This window comes from Vulpes lagopus, chromosome 8 (genome assembly GCF_018345385.1).
Source record: "Vulpes lagopus strain Blue_001 chromosome 8, ASM1834538v1, whole genome shotgun sequence".
Lineage (NCBI taxonomy): Eukaryota > Metazoa > Chordata > Mammalia > Carnivora > Canidae > Vulpes > Vulpes lagopus.
Genome location: NC_054831.1, coordinates 101,152,081 through 101,174,210, shown reverse-complemented (window position 1 = coordinate 101,174,210; position 22,130 = coordinate 101,152,081). Strand labels below are relative to the sequence as shown.

General features: G+C 35.6%; 1 protein-coding gene across 11 annotated transcripts in view; it reads right to left on the bottom strand.

Moving 5' to 3' along the window:
* Positions 1–11,479: 11,479 nt before the first annotated feature.
* Positions 11,480–22,130, bottom strand: part of ERBIN (erbb2 interacting protein) — a 115,977-nt gene continuing 105,326 nt past the window's right edge. Inside the window, exons 22-27 of one of the 11 annotated variants that reach the window (XM_041764916.1) lie at positions 21,665–21,808; positions 18,632–18,751; positions 16,025–16,234; positions 14,876–14,968; positions 14,331–14,405; positions 11,480–13,542 (exon numbers count right to left, since the gene is read on the bottom strand). In XM_041764916.1, coding sequence (XP_041620850.1) covers positions 13,435–13,542; positions 14,331–14,405; positions 14,876–14,968; positions 16,025–16,234; positions 18,632–18,751; positions 21,665–21,808 — 750 coding nt within the window. In that variant the 3' untranslated portion in view covers positions 11,480–13,434. The remainder of the gene's footprint in view (positions 13,543–14,330; positions 14,406–14,875; positions 14,969–16,024; positions 16,235–18,631; positions 18,752–21,664; positions 21,809–22,130) is intronic. The other 10 variants (XM_041764917.1, XM_041764921.1, XM_041764918.1 and 7 more) reach the window with 10 other exon arrangements.

Below are 22,130 nucleotides of genomic sequence, written 5' to 3'. Positions count from 1 at the left end.
CACTTGGCTGCATTGGCCAGCTGCAGGTGCCTATGTAGTGGCAGGGTCCTGTTGCATACACACATGTAATGGCAGTGGCTAGGATAGGCAACAAGGGTCAAGGCCAACCACAGGCTCAGTGGAAGTTGCAGAGGCCCTGTCTTTCAGCATGCTTTCCGCTATCTGCACAGCCTCCCCTGGGTTTGCACATTGCAGTGAAGGCCAGTTATGGAGGTTGGGTCAGGAGTATGTAAGCACCTAGCTGGAGGGGATAGCTATAGATGAACATGGTGGAGAAGGCCAGTGACCAAAGTCAGGACCTGATTCACACCCACAAGCAACTGTCAGTGTCCTGGTCATTGATGTGCTCTTTCTCGTCTGCAGTCTTCCCTGGGCATGTACGCTGCATTGGAAGCTACTGTCAGGTCAGCAGCACACAGGTGCGTAGCTAGAGGGGCTAGTGAGGAGGTGCATGGTGATAGGTACTAGCTGCCAGTGTCTAGGCTTCTGTCTTCACTTGCAAAGCTGCAGGGTCCTGAGCTGGTTACCCCTGTGGCTCTCAGGTTCTGTAGGCTATACATGGAGGGGAGGGTCTCAGGCAGCTGATACAGAAAGCAGTATCTGTGGGGCAAAAGCTAGTAAAATCTGGGACAGTAGGTGTCCCCAGTGAATGTACTGGCTGTTAGAGTTTCCTCAGCGGCATATGCTGGGTTTGTCTGCAGAGCAGGAGGTGAACCACAATGATTCCTGCTGTGAGGCTGCTACTGGTAACACCTGTTTTTATTCCTTGTTCCTAGATATCTCTATATCTCAGCTTTGTCCATCTAGGCGGAATGAAACCAAAGCAGGACCTTCATGCAGTGCCCCAAAAAGCTGGGAAGCTGGTTGCCTACCCCACTCTTCCTTTCCTGGTGAGAGGAATTCTTCCTATCTAGGAAATTCCCTCTTGCCACTGAGCAACGCTGACATGGGGGATGGGATGATGCAGGAAAAAATGAAGCTGTCTTCCTTTTCATCTTATGCATTTATTCTTAGGTCTTTTATTCCAATGTGTTGCTAAAATTTCTTAAGTAGACTCTAAAGCTGCTTTTGTTCATGGATAGCAATCTAATTGTTGATTAGATTGGGGGGGACGGATGCAGTTGGGCTCTCCTACCTCACTATTTGCCTGCTTCAAACTTATCAACAAATTGCTGGTGGACAAATATTTGCTATCATATTTGAGAATGACCCAAGATCACTTTTTTTTCCCTCAAAATTTAGACAGACAACATAATAGTTAGAGCAAGTTTTGATAATAGGGCAAAAAACATTCCATAAAACTATCACTCCAGTCTTTATATAAGACTTCTAGAGTGATGATTATAAGGTAGATATATTTTCATAAATTGCCTTTTCCACTTAACATTGTACTTATCACAATCGTCTTTCTATGTGTCTTCCTATATTTCTAATTATCATTTAAAAAATTTATACAGGGCAGCCCAGGTGGCTCAGCGATTTAGCGCCGCCTTCAGCCCAGGGCCTGATCCTGGAGACCCGGGATTGAGTCCCACGTCAGGCTCCCTGCATAGAGCCTGCTTCTCCCTCTACCTGTGTCTCTGCCTCTCTCTCTCTGTGTTTTTCATAAATAAATAAATTAATTAATAAATTAATTAATGATTCTCATATTATTGTTTATTTGGGTTGCTACCAGTGTTTTGCTTTTACATAACACCAAAATAACCTTGTAAGCCTCAGTGACATCAGCAATCCCACTTTTGTCTAATGACAACAGTTCAAAATATGCTATTTTAATTTGCACCCTGTTTCTTTTATATTAAGCAGTTTCATGCGAACTAGACAATATAGGCTTATAGAAATTGTCTGTAATTAAATAATATCCAGATTATGTCTTAAAGTTATAGAAAGCTTCATTTTTCTAGATTTTCAGAGTGATGGAAAAATTTAATAATTTTTTTTGTTATTGGCCAAAATTAAAAATGCCCACAGACTATTAAATACACATCAGCAAACATCTGATTTTTTAAATGTACTAATCCAATAGAATCCTTCCCTCTTTTTAAGTTTCAATAAATTGGTTTTTGCCAATATATTTCATAAGATAATAAATACTTGATAAAAGAAGTTCTTAGCTTATTAGTAGCATAGACACAGCCATAGCACAAATAATTCTATTTAGAAATGGAAGATGATGTAGAGCTGTGTGCCATTTTCCTAACACAGTAGCAAGAAAGCATTCAAAAATATTGAGGTAGAAAAGCTGGTATTCTATACCCTGACATCTCTATGATTGCCTGCTCTATTGATAAATAATACTTGAAAAACTTATCCCATTAAATCCGATTTATTTTTTAACCATGCCTAGGCTGATTGAAGTGGCAATGTTTTTGCCTTTGTTCCTAAAGATAACGAACACGCCGTTGGGTTGTGAAGAAACTGAGGATGGAGAGCAGATGGGATTTTTGGCAAAGAGTGGGCGAGCCTGACTGTCGGCAGCGGGAGCTGGCTAATGCTCCAGCATACGGTGCTGCTAATACCTCAATCAATTAAAGAAGTGCCATCCAAGATTTGCCAGTCAGAAGACATCTTAACTACTTTTTCTTCAAGCCATGAACAGCTTCATTATAACCCCCTATGGGGCCAACGAGCCAATTTAGGATTCACTTTTGACAGTTGGCTGATGTCAGTTTTTCAATGAATGTGTGTTCATGCCTGGGCATTTCGCTAATGTGAAATGTTGCTATTTGTATGATGCTATGTCACCAGCTGAATGGCACATGCATAATTTATTTGCCATCCACAAATATTTATTGAACTCAACTGCTGAGTGCTTTAATATGTACATAACAAACCTTTTGTTTTCAAAGCTGATTATACTGCAAGTCAGCAAGGGGATCCTTATGAATTCCTGTGTTCCTCCTGTACCTCTCTTCATGGCATTCATCACTTTCTTTTTAGATCCTCTCTCTCAGAGTAAAAACCCAAAGTGATCCCTATAACAGCCTAAAAGACCCTACAGAAACTTCCCTTATATATCTGACCTCTTGACCTCTCCTCTCTTTGTCTCTCTTTCTCTCTCTCTCTTTCTGTCTCTCCTCCCCACCATTGGTGAGGAGATTGTGGATAAAGTGTAAAATTGTGGATAAAGTGTAAAATTCCACTGTGGGAAAACCAATAGTCCTTTATATTATGTTGAGTGCTTCTTGCATACCTGGTAACATCAGAGTGGGTATGAGAGATGCTTCCATCGAGGAGTTTCCAATAGTTTCAGAAATGGGGTAAGTAAGACACACAGCAATGTGAGAATAAATAAGTTGTTACTGTAAGTTATAAACTATCAGTTGCCTAAGTTTTAAATATCAAAGAGTAGGAAAGTTCAGGGTTCAGAAAGGTATGATGAGGACTATTCAGTAGTATCCAGGTATCATCATGACTATTTATTGACTACTTATTATTTATTTATTTACCATGAAATAGAAGTCTTCTTTAAAAAAAGAGATTTTATTTATTTATTCATGAGAGACACAGAGAGAGAGACAGAGACACAGGCAGAGGGAGAAGCAGGCTCCCTGAGGGGAGCCCGATGTGGGGCTCCATCCCAGGACCCTGGGATCACGCCCTGAGCCAAAGGCAGACGCTTAACTGCTGAGCCACCCAGGTGTCCCAAACAGAAGTCTTCTGACTCTTATCTTTCTCCCACTACTTTCCCCTGAGCACCAAGTGGGCATTTGTAAATGCTCCAAATAAAGCAAGTGCAAATCAGACTTTATTATTCCCAATTTCAGCTAGTGGCATTACCACCTATCTTCCAACTACTATTACGAGATCACATCTAGTGTGAGGCTCCTGTTAAAATGGAGGGACTGTGGAGGCCACCCTTTGGAATTGAAGAGGGATTGAATGAAGGAAAAAACTCAGTGCATTTTTCCGATGACTTAGATGCCAATAAACTTACTCTGAAATGTACGTGAAAAATAAAAGTCTACATATACCTAAGCCAGTTTTGAAAACAAGAGCAAAGAGGCAAGACTTATCCTGGAAGATGATGGTTCTCTTTAAGTGTTACCTCCCGACCATAAGCATGAAGCATCACCAGGGAATGTGGCTAGAAATAGAAATTCTTGGGCACAGATCTATTTAATCAAAACCTTATGGCTTAGGCCCAACAAGCCCTCCTGGTGACTCTAATGTGGTAAAGCTTGAAAATCACTGTTTTAAGATATTAAGATATATATAAATTTTTAGTTATAAAAGTAACATAATACATAAAAGCAAATACAGAAAAATGTTAATGGAAGAATTGAGATGATAGGTGTTTATTATAAAACTTTCAAGTTTGCTGAAAAAAAAATATACATAGGAACAGAAAAACAGGTCAAAAGAACACTATAGAAAGCTCAAACACAGATGCATAGGTACTTGATATATAATAAACATCGCAGTACAGATTAATAGAAAAAAGTAGGGCAGACCGGGTGGCTCAGTGGTTCAGCACCGCCTTTGGCCCAGGGTGTGATCCTGGAGACCTGGGATCGAGTCCCATGTCGGGCTCCCTGCATGGAGCCTGCTTCTCCCTCTGTCTGTGTCTTTGCCTCTCTCTCTCTCTCTCTCTCTCTCTCTGTCTCTCATGAATAAATGGATAAAATCTTAAAAAAAAAAGTGGACGAGCCTTGTAGAGAACACATGGAGTTTTTTTAAATTCAAATTCAATTGGAACATATGGAGTTTGATTCCAACATTGTACCATATACAATGGTAGACTCTAGATGGATTAAAATCTAAATATTAATAGTAAATATATCTAGCTAATAGAAGTCAATGTGGTAAAAAAGATTTTTTTGACTCAGATATGGAGAAGACTTAATTAAGAACAATGAAGCATAAATAATAGACTGTCAAGCTTTTCTTTTTAAACAAAGGATATCATGAACCAAAGTAAATAGACTGTGGACTAGAAGATACTGGCGATATCTGAAATGATAGGAGAGTAGTATCCGGATTAAACAAGGAATTCCTACAAATTGGTCTTGAAAACGTCAAACAATGGGGAAAGGGAACAGGAGAATTACAGAATGGTAAACCTTCCTGCCTAACAAGTGTATGTACTTGTCAAACTCACCAGTAATCAAAGGAAGGCAAAATAAAACAATGCCAAACACATTATATTCATTAATCATGCAAAAGTTTAAAAATTCACATAACCAGGGGATCTCTGGGTGGCTCAGCGGTTTAGCGCCTCCCTTCAGCCCAGGAGTGTGATCCTGGAGACCCGGGATAAGTCAGAGAAAGAATTATCATAGGATCTCACTCATATGTGGAATTTAAGAAACAAACAGGATCACAGGGGAAGAGAGGAAAAAATAAAACACGATGAAATCAGGGAGACAAACCATAAGAACTCTTAATCATAGGAAACAACTTGAGGGTTGCTGGAGGGGAGGAGGGAAGGGGAATAGGGTAACTGGGTGATGGACGTGTAATGAGCACTGGGTGTTATATAGGACCGATGAATCACTGACCTCTACCTCTGAAACCAGTAATACATCATATATTAATTAATTGAATTTGATTTTTTTTATTATTTATTTATGATAGTCACAGAGAGAAAGAGAGAGAGGCAGAGACATAGGCAGAGGGAGAAGCAGGCTCCATGCACCGGGAGCCCGACGTGGGATTCGATCCCGGGTCTCCAGGATCGCGCCCTGGGCCAAAGGCAGGCGCCAAACCGCTGCGCCACCCAGGGATCCCAATTAATTGAATATAAATAAAAAATTTAAAAAACATATGCAAATATATTAAAGCAAACCAAAATAATTGCAGTCATCTGAAAAGTTGCAATTTTGGTACTAAATTTGACACTGTTAACATTGTCACTTGACCCTACTCTATAGGCTATAATTTATTTTAGTAAGAAAATATTCTCTATAGTTGAGGAAGCTCAGCCCAATTATCAATACTTGATAATTTCAGAGCTTGATTTTATGTATTTCATATTGATATAGGCAACTACGTCAGCCCATGTATTTTTACAAATGTTATCTTTGTCTTGAATAAGACAATAAATATACTTTTAGGACAAAGAAAAGTCACATAGAACTGTTTGCAAATATGTGGAGAATGAGATTCATGTCTAGTAATGGAAACTGGTGCAGACTTTCTTGGAAGTACTTCAGCAGTGCTTTGTGCCATTAATAGTATCAGTGACCCAGCCATTGTACTCCTAGGTATGTATTTTTGAGAAATTTTCACACAGGTTCAAAAAATGGCATAAATGAGGATACTCACCACTGTGGTATTTATGAAAGCAGGTGAAGTAGAGGCATCACTAGAAAAATGGCCGAATCAAACGTAGTGGATTCACACTACATATATATGCATCATGTAAAAAAAAAAAAATCCACAGCCTACTGCATTTATTAAATAAAATATACCAACACTATTCTTTTTACAATCATTATTCACCCTATAAGCCCCAACTTAGATTTTACTGTAAGTTCCTAACGTGTATGTGTAGTTTCTTTAGAAAAAGTGTAATTCTCTTCTCACTTGTAGAAATTATGTAGCATTTTATATTTTACAACCACATTCTTACTTATGATCAACACTAATTACACTGCTTTTCCTCCACTACATCTGGTTTTGGTCATTATACCTTGGATCCTGAATCTACTTTTGAAATTTCTCATTTTGTTGGAATATATTCCCTGGTATTGGTTCAAATGCATTCCTTTTTTCCGCTGAGGCTCTGTGGGAGGTTAATAATGAGACCTTGAATTTCTGAAACTGTCTTTATTTTGCCCTCCGATATGAATAACTTTAAATTACTCTTGCATCCAAGTGGGTCATTAAAGTTCTGATTTTTTTCACTTTGCCTTAATTTTGGAAAATAAGGTACTCTTTGTTCGGAACTTTAAAAAAATGTCCTTTGTACCTAATCTGAAACTGTGACGACATATCGGGTGTGCATGTTCATAGTTTTTGTTTGGCATGAATGGACCCATTCGGTCTAAGGATCCGCATGTATTTTTCAGGTTTAGGACATTTCCCTGAGTTTGTTTTCTTTTTCCTCCTTCATTGTGTATCTGTACCCTTTTTTCTCCCTTTGAAATCCTATTAGATCCATGTTAGAACACAAGAGTTCTCTTTCATGTCTCATTCCACACTGTTCCTTAGTTCGTTTGCATTACATCCTATGGAATTCATACCTAAAGAGCTCACAGATTTGCTCCTCAGGGTATCTTCCTACTCTTCAGCCCAACTACGGAATTTGTGACAAATTCCACTTTCCAATATGAAGATATTTAAATGTTTCCCTAACAGTTGATCTTGCAAATTCAATATTCTCATTTGTCCCTGAGAAGATCCTATTTCAAAATAATGGTTTTTGAATAAAACTAGCTATTTGGTGACTCTCCTGATGGTGTCACTTTTCTTCAAATGTTCAATAACTACTGTTCTCATCTTAGTATGAACTTGACTGGGAATGCCATTTGCTTACTGCAAACTATTTTCCCTAATGACGGGCACAAGGAGGGACGGTTTTTAATGCAACCACTCACTGCTCCTGCCCTTAACCATACATCACCTTCTGCATAGTGCTTGGCATTAAAAAGGTGGTTATTATTACCACTGCATCTTATTATATTATTAAAGCCAATGCATCCAGCATTATCTAGTGCTCTTACTTGACCTTTTATTCTGTCTCTACTTTTGAAGCATCCCTGAAGCCAAATTCATCTTTTATGGTGGAATTCTCTGGGCCTTTCTGTCCTAGGATTTCAAAGAATTCCTTAAAACCTATTTATCCAGTGCACTTCTATTTCTCCAAACGTGGAGACTAAATAATACTTTTACCTATCATGGTGTGAAATAATTGTTTTCTGTTGCCTCTAGGGATGTGGAGGGGGAGGAGATTGAAGCATGTGCCAGAGCGCAATCTTGAACAAATTTACTCTGTGACACCTAAGCCCCCACAAGTTTCCTCCTATTTTTGGGAAATAGAATGTCCTTTTGAAGGATGATCCAAATGTGAAAGATGTTTTCATATCCATTCTGGGATAGAATTAGTTCTCAGAGGATTAGGTTTTGCTTTTCATGAAGATGAGGAACCTTCTAAATCATCCATCCTAAAAAATCCATGCTCTGTGCCTTTTCTTCAATGCTTAGTTTAGTTGTCTTTAGTTTTTCTGACAAGTTAGTTGGGAAGAAGAACACATTAAAGAGAGCTGTGCCTAGGAGGAATAAAATTGGCTTGATTAGAGTAAGGAACATCGGTTCAGGAAAAATATGTACAGACTTTATCATGTTTTCATGCAAAATAAAAATAGCTCTACTGAATCATGGAGGGGGTATGATTTTCAACTATGGACTTCTTCCTTTACTGGTGATAATGTGAGCTCATAGTTCATCCTACAATTTAAGGGCTTATTAAGAAGCTAGATGGGCCACATGAAATCCCAACGGAGATCATAAATGTCTCTTACATGTTATATGAAAAGGAAATTATCAGAATTATTTTTTTCCAGTCTTCTTCCTAACAATCCCTTAGAAAGATTTTAGTATACCTTGATCATTCTTTAAAATAAAACCTAAAGAGATTCTATGGAGGTGATTTTCCTTAAAAAAAAAAAAGAAAAACTTTTTTCTTTTTCTCAGTTTAGAATGCAAATTGTTTCACAAAGATAATTCATAGTCCAAAAAAATAGCATTGTCTAATACATTTCCCAAAACTGTAAATGACTATGCTATCTCCTGGGATTACAAATTCTGCAGAAGTAAAGAAACTGCGGCTTTAGGTAGAAGATGGACCACCTTTTCTGAACTCTGTTAAGAAACAAGGGGAGAGGGATCCCTGAGTGGGGATCCTCTGCCTCTCTCTCTCTGTGTCTCTCATGAATAAATACATAAAATCTTAAAAGACAAACAAACAAACAAGGGGAGAGTTAGGGGCACCTGGGTGGCTCAGTTAGGTTAAGCATCTGACTCTTGATTTCTGCTGAGGTCATGATCTCAGGGTAGAGATTGAGCCCCGTGTCCGGTTCTACACTGAGCATGAAGTCTGCTTAAGATTCTCTCTCTCATTTCTGCCCCTCTTCCCCCAAATGGGGAGGGGCCTCTGGATGGCTCAGTTGGTAAGGCACGAGACTCTTGATCTCAGGGATGTGAGTTCAAGCCCTACTTTGGGCGTGGAGCTTACTTTAAAAAATAATAAAGGAACAAACAAGGAGGGGGGTGTCTGGGCAGCTCGGTTGGCTAAGCATCTTCCTCTGGCTCAGGTCATGATCCCAGGGTCTTGGATGGAGCCCTGCATCAGGTTCGCTGCTCAGTGGGGAGGCTGCTTTTTTCTTTCCCTTTGCCTTTTCCCCTGCTTGTGTTCTCAAATAAATAAATAAAATCTTAAAGAAACAAGGGGAATCCCCTAAAAGTTGGACAAGGCTGCCCATACCATCCAGATTATTTTTAAAAGACAAGTGGTATCTTGTTCCCTTGTACACCAACTATGTGCATTCATTAATGCTTTTGATAAGCCATAAAATTTTGATTTGTCTATTTAATAAGAAATCTATTTTTTTAAAAGATTTTATTTATTCATGAGAGACCCAGAGAGAGAGAGAGAGGCAGAGACACAGGCAGAGGGAGAAGCAGGCTCCATGCAGGGAGCCCGACGTGGGACTCGATCCCTGCCCCATCATAAGAAATCTATTTACATTAAACTGGATAAGCTATTAAGAATTGCAATAGAAGGAATGAAAAATAGCCTTTCAAATAGATTTGACTGATCACCAATCTTGAACTAACTAGAAAACATTTCCCATTCCAATGACTTCTTGTACAAGTAAATAACAATAATTTAAGGTAAACTACACTTCCTCCGTATCCAGAACTACAAGGGTTTAAAATGCCAAAACAATGGTCTTTCTTTGACAATTCTTCTCACTCAGAATTTCATAAAATAAATCACACAACTCTAAACAGCATTAGTTTATCACCTAATTCACTGTGCTATTTCAATCTATGCACAAAATTTGGGAATGTTTTATAAACATTGATAAACTTTGATAAAAATATCACATAACTGTGGATGGGATTTCCTTTGAAGCACAAGGTTTAGTTATGTTTAGGTCATTGCTTGTGTTTAAAGAATTTTTCAGGGGTGCCTGGCTGGCTCGATCAGTGGAGCATATAGGACTCTTGATCTTGGTAGTGAGTTCAAGTCACACATTGGGTGTAGAGATTACACAGAAAGAAAGTCTTTAAATTTTTTTTTTGTATTTCACATATATACACAACTTTAAGTCCCAAGAGGTCAGAAAAATACTTACATAAAAAATATATGGGAAGTTTTAGAATTTCATGGATTTAGATGATGATTCTCATAAATCAGCATAAAACTTTATTTAGTCTGTGTAAAGAATTCTGGGTGGAATAAAGGATTCTGAGCATATAATTTTTAATGGTTTAAAATTTCAGGGTGATCAATTTTAAATACTATCACTAAAAATGAGAGTTTTGGTTTTGATGATTTGCTACATAATATTTAAATAATGTCACTTATGGGTATGGGCTTAGACTACAAATTACTCAACAATATGTAAACTAAAAATGTCTTCATTTCCTCAGAAGATTTAATCTTCCATTCAAATTTTTAAACTTTATCAACCAAAAATTCTAACAAAGAGTTATTTAGTTTTCCAATTTTTTGGAAGAAAATTATGGCTATTAGTTGAAGTGCAAAGCTTTTTGCTATTTAACTTCTGTGGTTTTTTTAAAGATTTAATTTACTTATTCATGAGAGACAAGAGAGGCAGAGACACAGGCAGAAGGAGAAGCAGGCTCCATGCAGGGAGCCTGATGTGGGACTCGATTCCAGACACTGGGATCACGCCATGAGCTGAAGGCAGATGCCAAACTGCTGAGTCACCCAGGCGTCCCTGCGATTAACTTTTCTGTTATGTAATTTCTTTCTTATTCAACTACATATAAGAACATTAAAAATTTTTAAAAATTAATTAGAGGAAGGGCAGCCCAGGTGGCTCAGTGGTTTAGCGCCACCTTCAGCCCAGGGCGTGATCCTGGAGACCCAGGATTGAGTCCCACGTCGGGCTCCCTGCGTGAAGCCTGCTTCTCCCTCTGCCTGTGTCTCTGCCTCTCTCATAAATTTTAAAAAATCTTAAAAAAATTAATTAGAGGAAAATACTAGTACATGTAACGCTTGCTGCACTTGTATCAGTATAATATGCAATTAACTTAAGGTTAGATCACTGTTCAATCAGTTGTTTTCTGTGTCTAATTTCCTTTTCCAAAATTATCTCTGTGCATCTGATTTGAGATAAAGTAGTTCAGTTGAAAATGTCGCAATTATATCTATTTTATGTATTCCTTATTAAAAGTAGAATGTGACTGAAAAATTGACTGAAATTAACAAAAAGTGATGTGTCAAAATTAATATTTTAAAATAACCTATGAATAAAGGGAACACCAAGGCTTGTCTTAAGAATCTGTTTGTCATTATTTTTTTTTAGAGATTACAACACACATACAGTAAATGAATTTTATCAAAATACAGCACATTTCTTCTACTATATCCATAAAAATCAATTCCTATGTAAATAGTACTGAAAAAAACAACTAAAATGAGTTAAAATTTACAAAGAGTTGTTAAAGGGTTTCAATCAATATTATTAAAACTATACAGTACAATAACCAAATGATAACATCTTGAAAGAAGTGCAATATTTGAGTTCACATCTTTTCAAAATTACTGCCTATTTACTCTGACTAGCAAGAAAGGAACAAGTCTAACATTTTTGCAAAAATAATGTAAATTGCCATTTTTGCTCATCCTATAAAAGTCGTAATTAAAATAAAGTTGAAGAACAAAGCATAACAGATTAAAAATTCCAAAATTATATTTCTTAGTAATTAAAAATGAATTGTAATAACTGAATATTGCTCTAATGAAAGGCTCCAGGCTAGCCTCGACTAAAAAACAGTTATTGGTCTTCTGTGGCACTTTTTTCTGGTCCAAATAACCATGCATTAATTCTTACCTTTGCATGTTACTCAAATTTTATTGAATTACACAGACAGAACAGAAACAAAATTAATAGTTTGGATAAACAAATTAATAAACATCTATGAAATATTTGTTACACTAACGAAGAACAAAGGCAGCTGGTGGTAAAACATTATTCTATTACACTGATACACTTAGAAACCCTTTAAAGACTCTGAAGTGTCGAGTTCACATTTAATGTTACCTGTAGGAACAGCCCTTTATTTGAACACCTTTACACACTGGCAGGCCTCAAGGACCCATCCCTTTGCTCTACAACACTCCACAGCAATTCTCTATCACTGTGCCAATTTCACAAACTTGCTTTGGTTTCCTAGCTCCATGCGTACTGTTTCCTTTTACTTTACCAAGGCAATGTGAGACCAAACAAAATCAAGAGGCTTTCCTAAATCTGCTTACACTTTGTGTTACAGCAACACAATCTTAAAACTGGCCATTTTAGTTTCATTTGCTGCTTAAAATAAAAATTATAAATTAAGATTAAAATGGAATACTAATTATAAAACAGATTGCAAGGACCACCATTTGCAAAAAATCAAGAGATTTCCATATCAGAAAAAAATGCATGGACATGCATCTACAGAAGAGTAAAAATTTCCTGTGACTAAAAAATTAAAAATTGAATCACCAGTAGCAAATGTATTGTCAATGGCTATGACAAGAACAGATCCTGTAGAGTTCATAAAATGCAATTATCGTCTTTTTTTATTTCTTTAAAAAGACATTACATTTTTATTGCATTATTTTATTAATAAAAACACATTAACACAGCTGTTTTTTCAGTCTTTGCTTCCAGATTTTTATAGGAATTAACTGTTTTAATCTGGCCTTGGAAAGTGAACCCACCAGTACCACCTTCACCTACTCACTCTTCAATTCAATATGCACATAGCAAAAACCAACACTTCAAATCTCTTGCCCACATTAAAAAAAAAAAGTAGTTTCAGCAGAAAAACATTAATACGAGTTGAATAAAAATAAGGGCATAAAAGCTATGAGACAGATAGCTCTGCCATCTGTCTCTGGGCTACAATCAAGGCTAACTAGAGCCTTGCACAGAGTTCAGTCATGTGTATGAAATCCAAAAATAAACCTACAATCTATACAAAAACAACATATGTTTGTTTTTGTAGCCTTGATTGCTATGTTTAAAAACCTAACAAGAACTTTTATATGGTATGAATTCAACAGTCTCCCCTATATACTGTACAGTGGTTCTTTCCCTCTAACCACAAGTTCCATTATTTCATTAATGTACAAATTTGAACATAATTTTTTGAGTTCTTCTTTACATATAAAAATAGTCAAAATATTAATTTCCCCTGCAAATATCTTCCAATAAATCTTGCTGCCTTCCCTTTCTTTGTCCACAATTCTTATGAGGAAACCTCTCGTACAATGATGAGTTCTACTGCATTCTGGAAAGTTTTTAGCAAGGACACTGCTTGTCCATGTTCAATATTGATAAAACTGTAGCCATTAGCCTAGAAGAAAGAAGAAAAACGTCTTTAGGAAAAACGTTCCACAGTAATTTATTTGCATTTATACATCTAAATTTTTGCTGACGGTGCACAAACCTGGCTGAAAGTAAGAATCATTTTGGCAATCTACAGCATCACACAGACTCCTGGGCCCTATTCCACATCTATGAAAATAAAATCTTTGAAGGTGTACCCGGGAGCCTGTACATTGTCTACATTTTCAGATGATTCTTATGAGGCAACCCAATGTCAGGAAGCACCTGGCTAAGACACAGAGCCAGACATCGGGTTATGTGTATGTGCTAACATGTAAAATGAGTCCCCAAGATGCAAGGACAGCAGAGGGCAAGGCCTGCTCTTCCCATCACTTTGGACCATCAGATAAACACTACATTTCTTATAATTTAGGCTTAATACTTATTGAGGTCTTACTATATATCAAACACACAGTTCTAAGTGCTTGATATGAATTCTTTAATTCCTATAACAAACAAGATTCTTTCACCATCTTATTTTAAAGAATATTCCTGAACTTAAACAAAATGCTAAGATGTATCAAACATGTATTTAAAAAGATCCATATGATTTTCCAAGGTTCAAGGAATATCTTAAACTATGAAAATATCTGAGTGGCCTATAAGAAATGCCACTATTTTCATCCACAGATTTTCAATGATAAACTTCACAAAATGATTATTTTCAAAATATGGCATTTAATAATTCCTTGATGAGGAAGCAGATGTTATAAAATGAAAAGTTAAGAAAATAATAAAAAGATGTATATTAGTTACCTGAATAATTTTATCACCCGGTTGTAATAATTTGGATGCTGGTCCCTCAGGCTGTACCCTTGTTACAAATATACCCTTTAATAACAACAAAAAAGGGAAACACTTAATGGAAAACAGTATGCATCAATAGAAGAGACGATTTTTCTTTGACAGTAGGCATACATTTGAATCACTGTACAAGTTATCTTCCTGCCTTCTCTGAATATTGTTACAATCCCTTGTTATGTTTGGTGCTGGTAATTCTGACTTGAGTATAGTGACTTCTCTTAAAGTGACAAAGTTACTTCTAGGATGTGCAGAAAAGTAATAACTAACTTTAAAAATCACTTCACAATGTGACGGACATATAAAATTGGCAGTTTAATTTGTTTTCCTCAAACAATTAAATTTGAAATGATCACATTTCTAAAAAAGCTGAACAATAGAAATCAAAAGGTGATTCTATATTTATATAAGTATCTATTGGATTTTTACTTACATATAAGGGGCATTAAGTTAGTGAATAAAATCTCCTGGGTGTCTCAAGAACATACAAACAAACTCACATCATCTTCAGGTCTGAATGGATTTCCTCGGCCCCCGACACCTCCCGATATGCTGAATCCAAGTTCTGGATCCTTTTCAACTCTCACTCGAATCTGAGTTAAGATGAAGATAAACTATTACTAATATCTCAGAAAATGCTACAACACAGTATTTAACTATTGGTAAAATATGTAAAGATTCATCTAAAATAAATATTCAGGCAGATGAAGGGAAGCTACGACATGGAATATTATGTTAATGAGTTAGTGAGTTAAAGGCACAGCTGGGATTATAAAGCATAGCTCCTAACTTAATCTACTGCTGTTTTACAAGGATAGGCAACCAATTCATAGTGATCCTTTTTTAAAAGATATTACGGATTTTATTTTCTGCTTATTATCAGTTTCCATTTGTAAAACATCTAAATTACATAGTATCTCTGTGTATTGAGTGTTTCATAAGATATTTAAAAATCTGTGGGTGGTTGTTGAGTATCAACTCCTCATTTCCTGAACCTGTTTATATCCTTGCAAGACATTGGGACTGATGATCAATTCACAATATTTTTTATAAACAGGCCATAAAAAAAAAAAAAAAAACATCAAGAGCTAAACTTGTTATAAAACATTCCCTTTCCCCAAAGTCTAAAAAAACAAAGCACATGTTCTCTGCCTAAGTTTCTAATAATATTATTTTATCAACAAACTATCAAAATACATAAATGTATGACTAGTCACTTAAGTACTTTGTAACATTTAATTCTTGAAGTACTTTGGAGACTGCAGTCAAATTTCAAACTCTCGGTGTCAAACAATAGTAAACCATAATATGCCAGTCAAGTTTCATGGTCTACTATTCATATTCCTGAAGAAGGTCTAATTACTGGACTATCATCAGATGGTTTTGGATAAACAACCACCTTAGGGAAAAAAAAAATCACATTCCAAACACTAAATCCTATGTCAATTAATCAGAACACAGGGGATCACAGAGTCAAATTAAACAAACCATTAAAAGTTTGACACCCTATTAACATGAAACCAAACCTTTAAACAAATTGGTAAAAACTATGTTAAAATTCTATTTGGGTTTACTGCTAATAGTTAAATAACCTACAAAGTACATTAAGAGCTTAGTTTCATATTTCAAATATTCTTGATTATTCTTACCTCTTGCCTTGCCAGTTCATGGCCTTGTCTAGGAGGACAATGGGGCTGTGTATATGGAGGCTGGTGGGCCACCTTCAGCATCAAGTAATCAATTAGTTGTTCTCTAGAGGGATGCCTTGCCACAGAAGCCTGAGGAAGGGGGTGATGTATTTGACTATAATTTGCCTGAGGCCTGAGAGGCTGGCCCATCTGTCCATTACTCAAAGGCATCTAAGAAAAACACGAAGTGTCTTAAAATGACCAGTAATAATGTCTTATCACAAATATTTGGATTTTCTTCTTGGAGCATCACAAAAGTACTCGAGTTTAACATTCTAAATTACACAATATCAAGCCACTTAAACTATTTTTTCTAATTTTACAGTTTTAAAAGAAAAAGTCTATTAATTCGAAACTTGCCTGAGTGCTTGCAGATAAGATTCTCAGTCTTTAAAGAAATCATACCTACATTTAAAATTACTTGTTTTCCTGTTCAATATGCATGGACGTGTTCAATATGCATGCTTTCTTACAGCAACCAAATGTTAAAATGGTGATTATGTCCAATTTTACAATTAAAGCCCATTAAATTCAGGTAAATTTTTCCATCTCACACACACAGAAGATGCATTTGTTCATGTTTTCTTCTGAACAAAAATAGCAATTCCTGTGGTAGAATTATTTCCTAACCTGAGTGATTATTCTACTTTTATTTCTTTTCAGAATTAACAAGTCAATGCAGCTATACAGTGGAAAACTAATTTATTCCTTATGTGTGTGTGTGTACAAGTTAGCAACTTTTAAACTCTCTAAATGTTAGTTTCATAAAATAGTAAACATAAAAATTAAACCTTGACATTCTATTTTACTTTTCGCAAGCTACACAAAAAATCTGAGATAATTATTTTGTTGTTAAAAGAATTCTCTTTTTAATGTTTCACATTGCATAGAATGAATCTGAATTTTAGATTTAAAGTCACCTCTGTGGAAATGTAGCTAATAATTTGATATATTAGTATAAGAAAACTATCTGAAAAATAAGTTTATATTTGTATTATCAATATTTGCATATAAAGGGATTGCTGTATAGAAGGGGAAATACTTTTAAGCCATTCAATCATTTAAAACTTCACTGCTGATTATTAATAAAAAGGTGATCTCATCTACTAGCAAATTATGGAAAAACTCTGAGAAGAATATTGAGCCCCGTTCTCCTAAAATTATCACAAAGTAGAAAAGTTTGGGAGAAGATTATGGTAATTGTTTCAGAACTACATATTCTTGTCACATGAACCTTGTGGAAGGAAACAAAGAAGTGTGGCTTTACTGAAGACTTTTACTTTTAAAAAAGTTATCTTTTCTACTGTGTTATACTTGAGAACTTGGTTAATTCTGAACTTTGGAAGCTGAAATGGGTATTTTCTAACAGGGCACAATGGTGTTATCACTGTGACAAATCTTATATTGGTTGCAGAAAAAGCAAGGTACTCTATTATCCATGTCTTTTCTTTTCTTTTCTTTTCTTTCTTTTCTTTTCTTTTCTTTCTTTTCTTTCTTTCTTTCTTCTTTCTCTCTTCTTCTTCTTCTCTCTCTCTCTCTCTCTCTTAATTGTTGTTGTGCTGTGACTTTATTACTTATGCACAACTCTGAGGATTGCACTTGCTTTCTCCAAGCTTGTAGCATTTATTCCTATGTGCAGATTCAATATCTTTCTCTTGGGGAAAATTTTCCAAACAATAATTACCTCTGACCCATGTATGCTAAGACTGCCTGATATCTAGATTCTTAGCTGTTTACATCAATGTTAAACACACCCATGGACTATATTAAGCTATCATTAGCAGATGGCTCAGGAGAATAAAAGTATGATACAAATCCAGTAACCTAAACTATAAAATGGATATTAAAAAGAAAAAGAAACTGAGTAACAGTTCAATTAAAAGAAAAACAGGAAAAAAAAGTGTAAAACAAATCGTTATGTATGAATTTATGTTAAATGGCTGGGTTCCTACTCTCGAACAATGTAAAAGTTTTTAATATAATACATAAGTATGCTTCAAAATTGTATCTGGCTATACTAGGAATATGGAATTAGTTAGGAGAAAGAACAGTTGAGAGATATTATTAAAGATCTAAAAAAAAGATCTATCTGGTATTGGTGACCAAAAAGTAAACTAGGTAAGTGATGCTTTGGTTACAAAAGTAGCAAGAATACAATCATCATCTAGTCTACCACATACAAGTCTTTAATTACATTTAAAGTATTTTTAAATGCCTTTAATAATAATGAAACATTCTCAAATGAAGAATTTAAGACTGGTTCACTTTAGGAATGCTGAAAACCCTCTGATTCAAACAATAAATTAAGTAGGTGATAGTAGAGGAGGAAAAAAAAAACCAATAAAATCATTCTCCACTGTAAAAAATCACGGACTAAACTAAAAAATAATAGAGTAAAAATCTATTTCATATTTCCCAATTAGCTTTTAAAAAATCTTCCGTGATTAAAGAGGAAAAAGTTCTCAAAAATTATTTTCAATGTTAAAGCATCTATGTTATTTCCAGTTCAAAAGCTGTAAAACATAGTAAATTCAAAGAGATATCTTCATTTATTTCCTGAACACCTACTTTCATCAAGCTGTCTGGAGAAACATCTTTGTGACTAAGTGTAGCTGACGAGTAGTTCGGCTGTCCTGAAATGAATATATCATCTTGACAAGGATCTCCTGGACAGGATGTCTGGGGATGCTTCAAATGAGGGGAAAATAAAAAGTAAACAAATAATGCTCTTTCAGATGTGAAACCAAAATGATGATGACACTTGAAAGGAGATTAGGAAAAAATATTACTAGGTTGTGGAAAGACGAAGAACCAAATCATACATTATGATCATAACTGCCATCAATATTAGTACCTTTATGATGGACATTAATTAACTAAGCTTGTTGTGATCATTTCACATTTGATATATATCAAAATATTACAATGTGCACTTTGGACTAACACCATGTGATATGTCAATTATAAATACAATGGGAAGAAATATTAGTACCTTTAATATATACTGTTAAGCTATTCATAATGCTTTTTTTTTTTTTTTTTTTTAAGATTTCACTTATTTATTCATGAGAGACACAGAGAGAGAGAGGCGGAGACACAGGTAGAGAGAGAAGCAGGTTCCATGCAGGGAGCCCGATGCGGGACTCGATCCCAGGTCTGCAGGATCACGCCCTGAGCCAAAGGCAGACACCCAACTGCTGAGCCACCCAGGCATCCCTCATAATGCTTTTTTTATTTACAGTAATACTCAGCCTTTAGCAACTATGAACAACTTAGTTATTAATCAAAGTTAAAAGTCCCAAATTTTTTTTTTAAAGTCCCAAATTTTAAGAGCAACTAAAATATACTCCTAATATACAAAAAGTTTTTTTTTGTAAAAAAAAAAAAAAATTAAATAAATAAATAAATAACTGCTATTCTCTTAACAGCACAGCGCCACATGGGATTTTTCTATTAATGATGAAAATACCAATAAATATACAGTCTTAAAAAATTCACTTTCACTTAATTCTATCATACTAGCATTGGACAGCTCAGTATTTTTATAACCAATGGTTTGATGAAACGTTTTTAAAATTAATTAGAATTCTTATTTTTATATGTCAAATAATAATATCCTTAGTTTACCTCATTGAAAGCTTTAGAGTAAAAACAGAGTCAATATCTCACAGCCTGAATATTTTTTATAATATGCTAGGAAGCAAGATGTTCATAGTTTTCATTTTAATTTGCTTCTAAACACACCTAGCTCTATTTTTGAAAACTAAAGAGACTATAATAAATAGCACTATTGTTACTTTCAAAACAGTATGTGACTAGCAACAAAGATATGCATACTACAAGGACGCCTGAGTGGCTCAGCAGTTAAGCGTCTGCCTTCGGCTCAGGGCATGACCTTGGGGTTCCCAGGTCGAGTCCCACATCAGCCTCCCTACATGGAGCCTGCTTCTCCTCTGCCTATGTCTGCCCCTCTCTCTCAATCTCTGTTTCTCATTAATAAAATCCTTAAAAAAGAAGATATGCATACTATATCATCATATAGAAAAATAACCTGAAATCTACTTCATTATGATATGCCAAAGAATACATATAAGCCTGAGGGGTTGTGATTTAATCTTAGAAGCTTTATCTGCAATAGAACTATCATGTGCAGTTAGTTGCTGGTTCAAAGCATGGATTAGCATTTTTAGATCTGGTTTCATCCAATTTTGTGTATTTATGCAATGAATATTTTGCCTTCCTTCCCCATTTTTGAGATGTGTTTTCAGAATGCACAGTAATCAACTTGGGCCATAACTTAAAGTTTAAATTCTAGTCTGAATATATAACTTTATTGAGTCTTTAAAAGAACAAGTGTGTTATGAATGAAAAAGCAAAATGCAACAAACTCAAAGACCTTGTTTAAGAATTATAAGCAAAAAATATTACTGTACAAGAATTTGGAAAGAACAATCATTCCAGATGACAATAGAGATTATCCCTGAGTTATTATAAAAGCCCCTGGTCTTCACTCTGTGGCTTTAGCTAGAATGAGTGCCAGAAACGCAGAGTTTAATAGCTATCACCCTTCTCTACCAATTTCAAAGTGATAAATTACAGAACAATGGCTATCACTCTAACATAGAAACAAAGTTGTGGCAAGTGACAGAGGGCAGAGCAAGAAAGGTGAGGTCCAGCCACAGCAAAGTGAATCCAGGAGACGGCTCCTGTCCTAGAACATAATGCAAAGCCAACAGTGTATTAAAAAAGGGGTGGGGCTAAGGATCCTCAGGAAAAAGCAGAGGACCCAGAAGTAACCAGTTAATATAGAAAATAAAACTATGGGGAGGAGACAAAATAAGGTTTAAGAGGAGAAAAAGCTTTTTCAGAATGGAAGAAAAGGAGGAAAAGGAAATATTTATTTATGGGCCACACTACTACCTCAAGTTGTTATGAAGAGAAAATTAAAATAGAGCCAAAGTGGTCTTTCTCCTTCTCTGTCTGCCATTTTTATCCTCGACCCTTAATTTTCATGAGCAGAATAAACCTTCCTTCTTCACTGTTAATGACTATGCTGAAACATGTATAATAAGTACAGGATTGGGGTTTTGCCTCTTCGTTGGTACTTATCACAATTTCTCTAGCCTTACATTTAATCAAATTCAGTGAATTGTGCTTAAATTTATTTCCAGGTAGTGCTTCTCATCTGCCAATTTTCTATCACTAAACTAAAAATTATTCTTCCCTACAACACCTCTGTGTACCATATATGGCATAGCCTTAATACCTTGAGTTGTGGAGAGCTAATTTTATTAAGAGAAAACACTACAAAGCCTAATGATTTTTTAAAAAACAGCTCAGTTATTCCCATTGCTCATTCCTATTTACATAAACAAGAGCACACTACAGCCTTAGTTTGCAAACCAAAGAAATTTAAGAGATAAATACTAAATCAGCTTTGCAGAGTTTTAGAACTAAGCCACGGAAGAACTGAAAGGTAATTAAGATATCTAACCCACAGTAAAAATTTATTTTTTAGAAACGTGAAAATATTAAAAATGTGGGTTTTTTTTTTTTTTTTCTTCTGGGTACTAAAAGTACTGGTCTACTACAGGTACTCACTCGAAAAATGTGCCCACCAGAACCTCTTCCGTCTGCAACACTCAAGGCAAGGCTGCCTTGGCTGCCATGCAGATCCCTAGAGCTGCCATAGTGAAAGTTGCTTACAGCAGTAAAATTGGAATTAAAGGACCTTGACAGCATGCTCTGAATAAAGAGGGGATAGATTTAACAGAGATTAGTGTAGCATGCAAAATTCACAAGACATGTTATGTACAAAGACGTATTTATAAGTAATCCCGATACCACGCAGGAATATCATGCATCGGATTTTCAGTGCCACTACAAGAAAATGGCACTATTTACCATATAGTTACATGACAACATACACATATACACATAAAGTACATTTAAATCCAACCATTCATGTTTAAACACTAAAGAAGTAAAAAACATACAGTGGCTTTTATAATGCTACCATTTCCTTTACTCCTAACACATCTTATTAGAAGTTTGTCAGAAGAGAGGA